The 14324-nt window shown below is 33.2% G+C and overlaps 2 protein-coding genes across 4 annotated transcripts; both read right to left on the bottom strand.

The window, feature by feature from the left end:
• Positions 1-170: 170 nt before the first annotated feature.
• Positions 171-4628, bottom strand: LOC125468422 ((-)-alpha-pinene synthase-like). 2 transcript variants are annotated; one of them, XM_048564123.1, is made up of 7 exons: positions 4285-4628; positions 3918-4200; positions 3309-3684; positions 2979-3197; positions 2752-2890; positions 2147-2395; positions 171-777 (listed from the first exon to the last, which is right to left on the bottom strand). In XM_048564123.1, the coding sequence occupies exons 1-7, from the start codon at positions 4528-4530 to the stop codon at positions 484-486; spliced, it is 1806 nt and encodes a 601-aa protein (XP_048420080.1). In that variant the 5' UTR covers positions 4531-4628; the 3' UTR covers positions 171-483. The 2 variants fall into 2 exon arrangements, with proteins under 2 accessions (XP_048420080.1, XP_048420081.1); XM_048564124.1 differs by having other exon boundaries at positions 3309-3681; positions 4285-4626.
• Positions 4629-7986: 3358 nt separating this feature from the next.
• On the bottom strand, positions 7987-12982 carry LOC103946649 ((-)-alpha-pinene synthase-like). 2 transcript variants are annotated; one of them, XM_048564122.1, is made up of 7 exons: positions 12474-12982; positions 12107-12389; positions 11496-11871; positions 11166-11384; positions 10939-11077; positions 10334-10582; positions 7987-9003 (listed from the first exon to the last, which is right to left on the bottom strand). In XM_048564122.1, the coding sequence occupies exons 1-7, from the start codon at positions 12774-12776 to the stop codon at positions 8710-8712; spliced, it is 1863 nt and encodes a 620-aa protein (XP_048420079.1). In that variant the 5' UTR covers positions 12777-12982; the 3' UTR covers positions 7987-8709. The 2 variants fall into 2 exon arrangements, with proteins under 2 accessions (XP_048420079.1, XP_009355680.2); XM_009357405.2 differs by having other exon boundaries at positions 8003-9003; positions 11496-11868; positions 12474-12973.
• Positions 12983-14324: the final 1342 nt, after the last annotated feature.

Raw genomic sequence — 14324 nt, 5'->3', positions numbered from 1 at the left:
ACCATGTAACGAAATAAAAAAGTGGAGATTTTCGTTTGCAACAGTAGTTCATATGATTAGTTCCTTAGCTTCTTTGAATGGAGAATTAAAGCACACAACTTTTTACCCTGATCAACTCTCACTGTCACAGAATCAGAAAAGCAAGATATCTAGGACCCCGATCTGTAACCTAATGTATAAATATTTGCTGCTTTTTCATTTTTTATTTTACTCCTTGCCAACTGATATAAACATATGAGTACAGAATCAGAAAAGCAAGATATGCAGGACCCCCGATCTGTAGCACTAATCCCATACATTATGTAAGACTGTACTACTACCTAATAATTACGAACTCACACCTCACTCACACAAAACTTATGATATTATTTGATGTGTTCGTTTTTATTTGGAACTTGAATGGATTATAGACCCTGCATTATCCGGCATCATCTTCCGTCAAAGTGGGAACTAGTACTACTTGACTAACAGAAAGAAACCAACTCAAAGTGGCACTGGGTCAATAAAAAGCGAAGCAACGATATCTTTCGTAAGTTTCCCAACATGTGTGAAGCCGTCTCCTCTTTTGTAAAGCAGATCCACAACCCTTGTCAAATTAAGAACACGCACGAGGACAAACTCTGGCACTGCAGTTGGTCTAAGTAACTCCTCGTTTATATCCTCCCACATATCCACTATTTGTTTGTTAAACGCAGCAAGTGTCTCTTGCTCCGACACGTCATATTGCTTCATGTAACAATCAATACTAGAAGTTACATGCCGTCTCTCTTTCTCAAACTGCAAAAATTGACTCCCAAAGAGAATTTGCGTTACTTTTATATATGTAGCACCCAATATTCACTTTAATATAGTTCAATTTTTGAGCTTTAATAAAAAAGGCTTCACCAAATTTTTCTAACCAAAAAAACTACCTAATAACTTTCTTTAATGAAAAATCTTAAAATTTTATGAAAAGTACTTCAAATTTATTGAAAATGATAAAAACTTTAATATAGTAAAGAAAATAAAAAAGACAACAAAAAAAAAAAAAAAAACAACAAACAAACAAACACGCTGGTCCAATGCTTCTCACCACTCTCTCTCTTCCCCTCTCACACCCATCCATATCAAACACACATTCTCTCTCCCCCTCTCACACCCATCCATATCAAACACGCATTCTCTCTCATGTCACTCTACACTTACTCCATAACCTTACTCCATAACCAATATATATTTTTTTATTTTTATTATTTGACCATTGTTTCATAATTTTTTTTTAAAACAAATCAAGTAATAATAATATAATATTACAATTTCAAAAATGAAGAAAAATTTTAGTTTCAGTTTTGTAAACAATATTTATTTTAAATCTGAAATAGTTATTTTAACATTAGTTTGGACAAATTTTTTGAGTTTATATCATGTAATATGAATTAAAAATATAACCATACATAAAAGAAAGAGAGTGGATGTGAAAGGGATGAGGAGAGATAGGGGAAAACTAATTTGTGTTTTTTTTATTAGGTGAATTGCCGATTTAATCCTTGAATTATCATCTCAGTGAATTAGGTCCTTGAATTAATTTTGGTAAAATAAGATCCTAAATTCCTTAAAAATTGCTAATTTCATTCCAAATATTATATTCAAAGCTATTTTATTTTTCGTCAACTTAAATCACTTGACACATTTTATAATGTAATACCATTATTTTCTCGCGTATAAGCCCTTAACATTTTATATAGGTTACAATCTAACATCTAATTAACTCCATACACTATTTCTCTATGAAAAATTACCAATCTACCCAACAATGTGTATCACATACAAGTAACGTGACTTAAATTGACAAATTTTTTTATAGAGTAGCTTCGAATCTAATATTAAGGATGTAATTGGAAGAATTTTATAACTCAAGAATTGATGTTTCTGAAAAAATAGTTTAGAAGACCTTATTTACTCAGGTGAAAATTCATGGACTAAGTTGGCAGTTCATCACTTCATCTTATTTTATTATATTTTTTTGTCTTAACTATTAAATAAAATTATTAAATAGCTATTGGCTAAGGTTTAAAGTTTTGAAACCCTTTTTATTAGTTTTTTTTTTTGTCAAACACTTTAATATAATTTATATATTATTCAATGTACCGAGAATAATATCCTGTACCTTGTGGCCAGCAATGTCATCCATGAGCCTAAAAATGATATTGGAAGCTCTGAGAATTTTAGGGTTATTGGACAACCACTGGAACACGTCATTTGTTACAATATCTCCCATGCCAACTAAACATACAGTTGAAAGGAGGCTGTTACCAACAGAAGCCGTTGCAACATGCATATACTCCTCCATGCTTGGGATGCATTGTTCCCGTAACCATCTGGCCTCATCAAAGTAAGCATGGGCAACAACTTTCCACTGTATGTGACAATGACATGTTTAGTGTGAAAACTTAACCTTCAATATTTAAACTACTCTAAAAAAAAAAAAAAAGAACCAAGGAATCCTCAATAGTTTGAGTAGGGGGAAAAAAAAAAAAAAAAGGTCTCGTTTGATACCCATGAATTGAAAACTCAACAAATAGCTTTCAATTTTTCATTTGTTTACTGAAAACTAAACTCTAAACCTAAACCTAAACCTAAACTAAACAAAATTTTTTTCAATTTTTAAATTTTTTTTAAAAAAGACGATAAGTAAAAATGAAATGATTATAATGCTTAACTACTAAAAAGTAAAAGTTAATCAAGCTAGCTAAGCATGCATGTGTTACATACAGCTTCTTTTGCATAGCGAACCCGGTATGACTTTCCTTCTGTTACCATATCTTCCTCAATTTCGTTGAAAAGATTCACAAGTGCAAGATAAAATGTTTGCATATAGTCCGGAAGTTCATCAATGAAATTAACATCCCACCTGAAATTTGCATAAACATTAGATCATCCTAAGCATAGCTTTAGGAAAAACGTAATCTTTATATAAAGCCACTTTGTTTAAATCAAACCTTCTAATTGCTTCTGTAAAGATGTCAAGTTCTTCGAATGTACCAAATGCGTCGTAGATATCGTCCATTACTGTCCCCAAAGCAATGACTTTGGCCATAATTTTTCTGGCTGTAGAGTAATGGGGTTCAAAAAATACTCCCGTTGTCCAAAAGTACAATTCAACTATCCTGTCTCTTGCAAACGGCAGCTTTCTTTCAAACTCGAGTTCTTTCCACCATCTAATTAATGAAAACATTTACAAATTGGATTATAACTCATAACTATAGGAATATTTTTCTTACAAACTATATCTCTTATGCTCAAATTAAAAATAAAAATGGACTTATTACCTAGTAATTTCCCTGAGCTCCTTTTTGTGCAAAGATTGAACAAGATTGAAATCCAACTTTGCAAGTTGTAATAAAGCTTCACTGTGTGAAGCTTCTTCTTGATAGATTGACATGTAATTCCTGACACCTAACCTCACTAGACTCTTTAGCAAAGGTCTCTCCAAGGCTTGAGTTATTTGAGCTGCCATTGAACAGCTTAAACTGGTTGCAGTGGACTCGAGGTGAGTGGTGGTGAAAACAAGAGCCTCTTTTAGTATGTCTTCTCCATGCACCCCTAGATGTGTTGCTTCATAAAGGCTTAGCAAACCCGGCACATCGGCAATTAAGCTTTCCTTGAAGCTACCATCTTCACCTTTGAACTTTTGGAATATATCTACTTGATTGCCAGAAAATGAAGACATAAAAAAGAAAATAGAATAAAGCATCCAAAAATCTCTCATGCACACGACATTCCTACCAATAAATTATTTAATTAATACATGCATATACGTGCAAGTGGTGGATTGCCCGACTAGATACAATCTTCCTATCCAAAACCCACCTTTCCCTCTAGTGTGTAACTTACTAGTGCTTGTAATAAAGAAAACTATAAATCTACAAAATACGTACCACATGAAACATTAAATCCATGTTGCCTTAGTAGCCGAAAACGAAGAGCAACATTGGATAGATCACCACCATTATTAACGCCATTGTCCTTATATGCAGCAATATGTATGCGTTCCAAAGCTTCTTTAATCTCTTTTTCAAAATGATATGCCACGCCAAGACGTTGGATTGCATCAATTAACTTGAGTTGTTGTGAAAAGTCACCGGCTCCAGTTGTTAATATTTCATTACTCACTACTACTTTCAGTTCCCCAAGTTCCCGTTGCATTTGGCCATTGTTTGTCTACATCAACAATTTGTTAATTAAATGAACTAAAATATTGGAAAAAGTAGAAATTTTGACAGCGAGCAAAAGGCATGAGATTACAATGTCTTGTGAATTGTCGTAGACTGTGAACCGATCTCCCCAAATGCTTGGGTGAAAATTTGCAGTAGGACGAGCAATTTCGAGCTTATTATCAGCTTGGGTAGCAGATACGGTCTTTATTTTTATTTTTTTTTCATAGAAAAAATTTAGGTTGGGAAGTCGTACAGGCAAACCTAGAGAAGGGGAAGGATAGAGCGAAAAGCTAGAGTTGAAGTTTGACATTGATCTTGTTTTTAAAGAGTCCATTACGACTAAAGCAGAATAATGAAAAAGGATCTTTTGGAATGCAGAAACTCTCGGGGAGCATCAACTCTTACTTATACTCGGGATCTTTTCGAATTTTATTTTATTTTATTTTTTTGGAAAGCCTCAATGGTAGAAGAGAAAATTTATTCATGACGACAGTCAGGGAGGATATAAAGACGAAAACAAAAATGATTAAAGAAAAAAGAGGAGGGAGGGACATGAAACATAACCTCTCTAAAACCAAACCTAAAGGTCTAAATTTACAAGACAAAACCACCAAGTTAAGAAAAAAAAAAGTGAGACAAACATGGATGCCGAGATGCATATTAATTTGAGAAGCGGTAGTCATGCAAGTCAACATAGTCCGAAAACAAAGCAACACGAGCTACCGGTTGAGGATAATCATGTCATGTTAAAGTTGGAGAAGACAAGCTCATGTTAGCAAAATTGGCCATAACAAAATTTCCTTCGCGATATATATGTGGGATGAGTGGAAAGTCATTTTCCAAATGCGTTACAAACAAAATAGACCATTGCGTACGAAAAGGCCAAGAAGGATCAAAATCAGACAATTGAAGAGCAGAAATAACACTAGAATTGTCACTTTCCAACGAAAGACAATGCCAACCTCGCATACAAACTCGAACCAATAATACCTGATAATTTTGCAAAAAAAATAAAATAAAAATAAAAATAAGTTGCCATGACCAATCCATTGATAAAAACCATCAAAAAAACGACCATGGCAATTCCTGAAAACTCCTCCACAAGTACCAGGACCTGAATTTCCTTTAGAGAAACCATCTTCATTAAGTTTAATCCAAGAATTCCAAGGAGGAGACCAAAGGACAGGAAGGATAGTAAGTGCCTTACATGGGATAGGTTGGATCTTAAGGGAAGAAATGATCTAGTGTCAAAACCCTGAGAGTAAGCAGGAATAAACTTCTCACCATGAACAATCGCATAATTGATAGACATGCAAAGACGATAAAAAAAAGATTGGTCGACCCTAAAAATTCATAGTAATTAATATACAAGTGTGAAAGTGTGATAGTGTGAAAATGTGAAAAAAAACAAAAATATACAAATGCTTGTGATTGCATCCAACTACGCTTAGACAATGGTTACATCGTTGTTTAGATTTTTAAAACCCTCCAATCTCATAATTGGTGTTTTTTTATTTATTTATTATTTTTTTTATTACAAAACTAATAATAATTAATATAGAAGTGTGAAAAATGTAAATACACACACACACACACAATTGCTCATAATGACATGCTTTGCAACTTTCGTTAAGGGATGAACTCCAAAATTCAACACCACAATCCACAAACTCTAGGTTTATGTTTAATCGGTCAATTGTCGTTTACGCTATATTATTCTCACCAAATTTTGTTCAGATTTTTTTTTCCTTCTGAAAACATAATTTTTTTAGCGGATGCAGAAAATGAATGATTCGGATCGTTGCTATCACATTTTGTTGTTTATGATTAATTGAAATGATGGAATGGTATATAGTTTCTAGAAACTTTATAAATTTCAAGCAATATTTTTACAAATCGTAAAAATCTGAATGTTATATCAATGATCCGAACCGTTAATATTTCTGCACCTGCTAAAGCATGTTTTAAAAAAAAATCTGAAGAAAAAAAAAATTTGGTGAAAAGAATGGAGTGTAAGCGTAAACGTAACGACAATCAACGGTTAAATTTAAATTTATGGTTCATTAGGCTCTTATTTTGAGGTATGTAATATTTGAAAGACAAATGTGTTTTTATATTTTGAAGTAATATTTATGTGACATTGTGAGATGTAGATACTAATTTAGTATTACGTTATCTATTTGATTATGTACTGAAGTAAAATATATTTTCATTAACGGATGATTTATGGGTCAAGTTCGGTCTATATCATATAACTCATTTATTTTAACAAATGTTACATGATACAATATTTTAAAATATCGATAAAAACACAACACAAAAGTCGTATCTAGTTGGAAGCGACCAAATACAGCGTAAGAGAAGGACGGGGCTAAGCGAATGATTATGCACATAAAACGTAGGGACGTGAAACGCCCGGTTGAGGAGAAAAGAAAGGGTCCCAAAACAACAGACATGAGCATGACACGCATGGACGGGAAGCGCCCAGTAAAAGATAAGGGGCGGGAACCAAGCAAATCATATGGACGTGAAGAGCCCAGTGCATTGGGAAAAAAAAGCCATGAAAGGAATGTCCAAACTGATCATCAAGTTCGCAACTTGACATTACTCACATGTGGAGCGCTTATTGGCCCCCACATATAATTTCATTTGTTTATAGGAAGTAGAATTCGAACCGGGCTGTCTTCCATGATGATATCTCTGTAGTAATACAGTCCACCGGCCGAGCCGTGCTGGTGGAGCTCGGAATTCAGATTTTCGAGCGAGAGAGAGAGAGGACAACACTCGCAATCTCCAACACTGCTGGCCAAAATAGAAAGCAACAGAGAAGTTTTAACGAAAAATCTGCAGTTCTATTCACTTTAACGAAAAATCATATTTTTAAAAAGTCAAATCTGGTACTATTCATTTTACCATTTATTTTGTCCTTATCGTTAAAACTCAAAGTTTTCAAACCCTTTTCATTAGTTTTCCTTTGTTTATATTGGGTCTTTTATAATCAAACGTTTCATCTGCCGACATAATCAAGAGCAATGCTAGTCATACTATTTTGCCATCTTAACTTCAGAGGCAATATATGTGTGAACTGCATGTTGCTTCTGTTTCTTATGGAAACACAAAATTTTTTGTAATCACATCTTTTGTAATCAAGAACGTTCAACTTCGTCCTGTTAATTGTACAATGTCTTTTCATATCAGCTATGTTGAATGTATACAAAAATCAGGATGCTTATGTTACTGACTCTTTTCACTCATCTATCCTTCTATTTGTTCATGATTATGTTTAATTTATTCAGGTTAAATGTTTCTTATTCATGCAGTTAAGGCTAGTGCATTCAAGTCCCGCAACAACGCGCGGGCATATTTTCTAGTGACCTCTATTACATGAAGAATTTCAATTATGATAATGTGTATGACAAAAAGGGTTATCAGACAAGACAGTGCATTATTGAGTAGATGCAACGAAAATATTATCCTATCATATCATAGGGCTGGTATCCGAGCACAGATGGCGGTGCACAGGCATATAACATAGTTTAGGTTTCTATTATTTTACCACCATTTTGGCTTTTCTAGTTGTGGACCTCCCTTTTCTATACCATTAGCTTCATGATTAATCATAAATCATTATTATGGTAACGGATCTATACTCTTAACTATTTATTTAAATTACAATTAATCCCCATAAATTTGCCTCAGTATGATTAATTAAGGGATTTAAACAAGGGAACTTTAACGAAAATCTTACGGTATTGTTCACTATATTTATGGGATCTAAAATTCCATATTCATGAGAGAAGTTTTTATTTTATTTTATTTTATCATTTATTATTATTTTATTTTTTGTTGAACGATAGATTTTGTTAGATTAGATGTTAGATTAGTTACCGTCGGGATTTGAACTCATATCGTCATACAAGGGCTCAACACCTCTCTATCACTATGGTAAAGAGCCACTCGCAATGCAACATGAGGACTTCTCAGGAGAACAAAAAATGAAGGATTGAAGTTGAAGGATGGCCGTTCCGATACAATGTAACGAAATAAAAAAGTGGAGATTTTCGTTTGCAACAGTAGTTCATATGATGAGTTCCTTAGCTTCTTTGAATGGAGAATTAGAGCACACAACTATTTACCCTGATCAACTCTCACTGTCACAGAATCAGAAAAGCAAGATATCTAGGACCCCGATGTGTAACCTAATGTATAAATATTTGCTGCCCTTTCATTTTTTATTTTACTTCTTGCCAACTGATAGAAACATATGAGTACAGAATCAGAAAAACAAGATATGCAGGACCCCCGATCTGTAGCACTAATCCCATACATTATGTAGTACTGTACTACTACCTAATAAGTACGAACTGACACCTCACTCACACAAAACTTATGATATTATTTAATGTGTTCGTTGTTATTTGGAACTTGAATGGATTATAGACCCTGCATTATCCGGCATCATCTTCCGTCAAAGTGGAAACTAGTACTACTTGACTAACAGAAAGAAACCAACTCAAAGTGGCACTGGGTCAATAAAAAGCGAAGCAACGACATCTTTCATAAGTTTCCCAACATGTGTTAAGCCGTCTCCTCTTTTGTAAAGCAGATCCACAACCCTTGTCAAATTAAGAACACGCATGAGCACAAACTCTGGCACTGCAGTTGGTCTAAGTAACTCCTCGTTTATATCCTCCCACATATCCACTATTTGTTTGTTAAACGCAGCAAGTGTCTCTTGCTCCGACACGTCATATTGCTTCATGTAACAATCAATACTAGAAGTTACATGCCGTCTCTCTTTCTCAAACTGCAAAAATTGACTCCCAAAGAGAATTTGCGTTACTTTTATATATGTAGCACCCAATATTCACTTTAATATAGTTCAATTTTTGAGCTTTAATAAAAAAGGCTTCACCAAATTTTTCTAACCAAAAAAACTACCTAATAACTTTCTTTAATGAAAAATCTTGAAATTTTATGAAAAGTACTTCAAATTTATTGAAAATGATAAAAACTTTAATATAGTAAAGAAAATAAAAAAGACAAAAATAAAAAAATAAAAAAATAAAAAAAACAAACAAACAAACACGCTGGTCCAATGCTTCTCACCACTCTCTCTCTTCCCCTCTCACACCCATCCTATTCAAACACACATTCTCTCTCATGTCACTCTACACTTGCTCCATAACCAATATATTTTTTTTAATTTTTTTAATTGTTTATTTGACCATTGTTTCATATTTTTTTTTTAAAACAAATCAAGTAATAATAATATAATATTACAATTTCAAAAATGAAGAAAAATTTTAGTTTCAGTTTTGTAAACAATATTTATTTTAAATCTGAAATAGTTATTTTAACATTAGTTTGGACAAATTTTTTGAGTTTATATCATGTAAAATGAATTAAAAATATAACCATACATAAAAGAAAGAGAGTGGAGGTGAAAGGGATGAGGAGAGATAGGGGAAAACTAATTTGTGTTTTTTTTATTAGGTGAATTCCCGATTTAATCCCTGAATTATCATCTCAGTGAATTAGGTCCTTGAATTAATTTTGGTAAAATACGTTCCTAAATTCATTAAAAATTGCTAATTTCATTCCAAATATTATATTCAAAACTATTTTATTTTTCGTCAACTTAAATCACTTAACACATTTTATAATGTAATACCATTATTTTCTCGCGTATAAGCCCTTAACATTTTATATAGGTTACAATCTAACATCTAATTAACTCCATACACTATTTCTCTATGAAAAATTATCAATCTACCCAACAATGTGTATCACATACAAGTAACGTGACTTAAATTGACGAAATTTTTTGTAGAGTAGCTTCGAATCTAATATTAAGGATGTAATTGGAAGAATTTTATAACTCAAGAACTGATGTTTCGGAAAAAATAGTTTAGAAGACCTTATTTACTCAAGTGAAAATTCATGGACTAAGTTGGCAGTTCATCACTTCATCTTATTTTATTATATTTTTTTGTCTTAACTATTAAATAAAATTATTAAATAGCTATTGGCTAAGATTTAAAGTTTTGAAACCCTTTTTATTAGTTTTTTTTTTTTGTCAAACACTTTAATATAATTTATATATTATTCAATGTACTGAGAATAATATCCTGTACCTTGTGGCCAGCAATGTCATCCATGAGCCTAAAAATGATATTGGAAGCTCTGAGAATTTTAGGGTTATTCGACAACCACTGGAACACGTCATTTGTTACAATATCTCCCATGCCAACTAAACATACAGTTGAAAGGAGGCTGTTACCAATAGAAGCCGTTGCAACATGCATATACTCCTCCATGCTTGGGATGCATTGTTCCCGTAACCATCTGGCCTCATCAAAGTGAGCATGGGCAAAAACTTTCCACTGTATGTGACAATGACATGTTTAGTGTGAAAACTTAACCTTCAATAGTTAAACTACTCTGAAAAAAAAAAAAGAACCAAGGAATCCTCAATAGTTTGAGTAGGGAAAAAAAAAAAAAAAAAAAGGTCTCGTTTAATACCCATAAATTGAAAACTCAACAAATAGCTTTCAATTTTTCATTTGTTTACTGAAAACTAAACTCTAAACCTAAACCTAAACCTAAACTAAACAAATTTTTTTTCAATTTTTAATTTTTTTTTAAAAAAGACGATAAGTAAAAATGAAATGATTATAACGCTTAAGCTACTAAAAAGTACAAGTTAATCAAGCTAGCTAAGCATGCATGTGTTACATACAGCTTCTTTTGCATAGCGAACCCGGTATGACTTTCCTTCTGTTACCATCTCTTCCTCAATTTCGTTGAAAAGATTCACAAGTGCAAGATAAAATGTTTGCATATAGTCCGGAAGTTCATCAATGAAATTAACATCCCACCTGAAATTTGCATAAACATTAGATCATCCTAAGCATAGCTTTAGGAAAAACGTAATCTGTATATAAAGCCACTTTGTTTAAATCAAACCTTCTAATTGCCTCTGTAAAGATGTCAAGTTCTTCGAATGTACCAAATGCGTCGTAGATATCGTCCATTACTGTCGCCAAAACCATGACTTTGGCCATACTTTTTCTGGCTGTAGAGTAATGGGGTTCAAAAAATACTCCCGTTGAACAAAAGTACAATTCAACTATCCTGTCTCTTGCAAACGGCAGCTTTCTTTCAAACTCGAGTTCTTTCCACCATCTAATTAATGAAAACATTTACAAATTGGATTATAACTCATAACTATAGGAATATTTTTCTTACAAACTATATCTGCTATGATCAAATTAAAAATAAAAATGGACTTATTACCTAGTAATTTCCCTGAGCTCCTTTTTGTGCAAAGATTGAACAAGATTGAAATCCAACTTTGCAAGTTGTAATAAAGCTTCACTGTGTGAAGCTTCTTCTTGATAGATTGACATGTAATTCCTGACACCTAACCTCACTAGACTCTTTAGCAAAGGTCTCTCCAAGGCTTGAGTTATTTGAGCTGCCATTGAACAGCTTAAACTGGTTGCAGTGGACTCGAGGTGAGTGGTGGTGAAAACAAGAGCCTCTTTTAGTATGTCTTCTCCATGCACCCTTAGATGTGTTGCTTCATAAAGGCTTAGCATACCCGGCACATCGGCAATTAAGCTTTCCTTGAAGCTACCATCTTCACCTTTGAACTTTTGGAATATATCTACTTGATTCCCAGAAAATGAAGACACATAAAAAAGAAAATAGAATAAAGCATCCAAAAATCTCTCATGCACATGACGTTCCTACAAATAAATTATTTAATTAATATATGCATATACGTGCAAGTGGTGGATTGCACCACTAGATGCAATCTTCCTCTCCAAAACCCACCTTTCCCTCTAGTGTGTAACTTACTAGTGCTTGTAATAAAGAAAACTATAAATCTACAAAATACGTACCACATGAAACATTAAATCCATGTTGCCTTAGTAGCCGAAAACGAAGAGCAACATTGGATAGATCACCACCATTATTAACGCCGTTGTCCTTATATGCAGCAATATGTATGCGTTCCAAAGCTTCTTTAATCTCTTTTTCAAAATGGTATGCCACGCCAAGACGTTGGATTGCATCAATTAAATTGAGTTGTTGAGAAAAGTCACCAGCTCCAGTTGCTAATATTTCATTACTCACTACTACTTTCAGTTCCCCAAGTTCCCGTTGCATTTGGCCATTGTTTGTCTACATCAACAATTTGTTAATTAAATGAACTAAAATATTGGAAAAAGTAGAAATTTTGACAGCGAGCAAAAGGCATGAGATTACAATGTCTTGTGAATTGTCGTAGACTGTGAACCGATCTCCCCAAATGCTTGGGTGAAAATTTGCAATAGGACGAGCAATTTCGAGCTTATTATCAGCTTGGGTAGCAGATACGGTCTTTATTCTTTTTTTTTCATAGAAAATATTTAGGTTGGGAAGTCGTACAGGCAAACCTAGAGAAGGGGAAGGATAGAGCGAAAAGCTAGAGTTGAAGTTTGACATTGATCTTGTTTTTAAAGAGTCCATTACGACTAAGCAGAATAATGAAAAAGGATCTTTTGGAATGCAGAAACTCTCGGGCAGCATCAACTCTTACTTATACTCGGGATCTTTTCGAATTTTATTTTATTTTATTTTTTTGGAAAGCCTCAATGGTAGAAGAGAAAATTTATTGATAACGACAAAAAAAGTTACATTTAGTCAGGAAGGACATAAAGACGAAAACAAAAATGATTAAAGAAAAAAGAGGAGGGAGGGACATGAAACATAACCTCTCTAAAACCAAACCTAAAGGTCTAAATTTACAAGACAAAACCACCAAGTTAAGGAAAAAAAAAAGTGAGACAAAAATGGATGCTGAGATGCATATTAATTTGAGAAGCGGTAGCCATGCAAGCCAACATAGTCCGAAAACAAAGCGGCACGAGCTACTGGTTGAGGATAATCATGCCATGTTAAAGTTGGAAAAGACATGCCCATGTTAGCAAAATTGGTTGCAACAAAATTTCCTTCGCGATATATATGTGGGGTGAGTGGAAAGTCATTTTCCAAATGCGTTACAAACAAAATAGACCATTGCGTACGAAAAGGCCAAGAAGGATCAAAATCAGACAATTGAAGAGTAGAAATAACACTAGAATTGTCACTTTCCAACGAAAGACAATGCCAACCTCGCATCTCGAACCAATAATACCTGATAATTTTGCAAAAAAAAAATAAAAATAAAAATAAAAAAAAGTTGCAATGACCAATCCATTGATAGAAACCACCAAAAAAACGACCATTGCAATTCCTGAAAACTCCTCCACAAGTACCAGGACCAGAATTTCCTTTAGAGAAACCATCCTCATTAAGTTTAATCCAAGAATTCCAAGGAGGAGACCAAAGGACATAAAGGATAGTAAGCGCCTTGCATGGGATAGGTCGGATCTTAAGAGAAGAAATGATCTAGTGTCAAAACCCTGAGAGTAACCAGGAATAAACTTCTCACCATGAACAATCGCATAATTGATAGACATGCAAAGACGATAAAAAAAAGATTGGTCGACCCTAAAAATTCATAGTAATTAATATACAAGTGTGAAAGTGTGAAAATGTGAAAATGTGAAAAAAAATAAAAATATACAAATGCTCGTGATTGCATCCAACTACGCTTAGACAATGGTTACATCGCTGTTTAGATTTTTAAAACCCTCCAATCTCATAATTGGTGTTTTTTTATTTATTTTTTATTTTTTTTATTACAAAACTAATAATAATTAATATAGAAGTGTGAAAAATGTAAATACACACACACAATTGCTCATAATGACATGCTTTGCAACTTTCATTAAGGGATGAACTCCAAAATTCGAAACCACAGTCCATAAACTCTAGGTTTATGTTTAATCGGTCAATTGTCGTTTACGCTATATTATTCTCACCAAATTTTGTTCATATTTTTTTTTTCCTTCTGAAAACATGATTTTTTTAGCGGATGCAGAAAATGAATGATTCAGATAGTTGCTATCACATTTTGTTGTTTATGATTAATTGAAATGATGGAATGGTATATAGTTTCTAGAAACTTTATAAACTTCAAGCAGTATTTTTACAAACCGTAAAAATCTGAATGTTATATCAACGATCTAAACT

Source organism: the organism of the source record quoted next, unplaced genomic scaffold, assembly GCF_019419815.1.
Source record: "Pyrus x bretschneideri cultivar Hongxiangsu unplaced genomic scaffold, Pyrus_bretschneideri_v1 Contig38, whole genome shotgun sequence".
Classification (NCBI taxonomy): Eukaryota; Viridiplantae; Streptophyta; class Magnoliopsida; order Rosales; family Rosaceae; genus Pyrus; species Pyrus x bretschneideri.
The sequence above is the reverse complement of the archived record's forward strand: the minus strand, read 5'-3'. Positions and strand labels throughout refer to the sequence as shown.

Coding starts and splice junctions, on each gene's coding strand:
- LOC103946649 (XM_048564122.1), bottom strand. CDS start 12,776: ATGCTGCCCGAGAGTTTCTGCATTCCAAAAGATCCTTTTTCATTATTC. Junction 11,078..11,165: donor TTTACAGAGGCAATTAGAAG/GTTTGATTTAAA, acceptor TGCAAATTTCAG/GTGGGATGTTAATTTCATTG. Junction 10,583..10,938: donor TTCGCTATGCAAAAGAAGCT/GTATGTAACACA, acceptor TGTCACATACAG/TGGAAAGTTTTTGCCCATGC.
- LOC125468422 (XM_048564123.1), bottom strand. CDS start 4,530: ATGGACTCTTTAAAAACAAGATCAATGTCAAACTTCAACTCTAGCTTT. Junction 4,201..4,284: donor ACGACAATTCACAAGACATT/GTAATCTCATGC, acceptor TTGTTGATGTAG/ACAAACAATGGCCAAATGCA. Junction 2,396..2,751: donor TTCGCTATGCAAAAGAAGCT/GTATGTAACACA, acceptor TGTCACATACAG/TGGAAAGTTGTTGCCCATGC.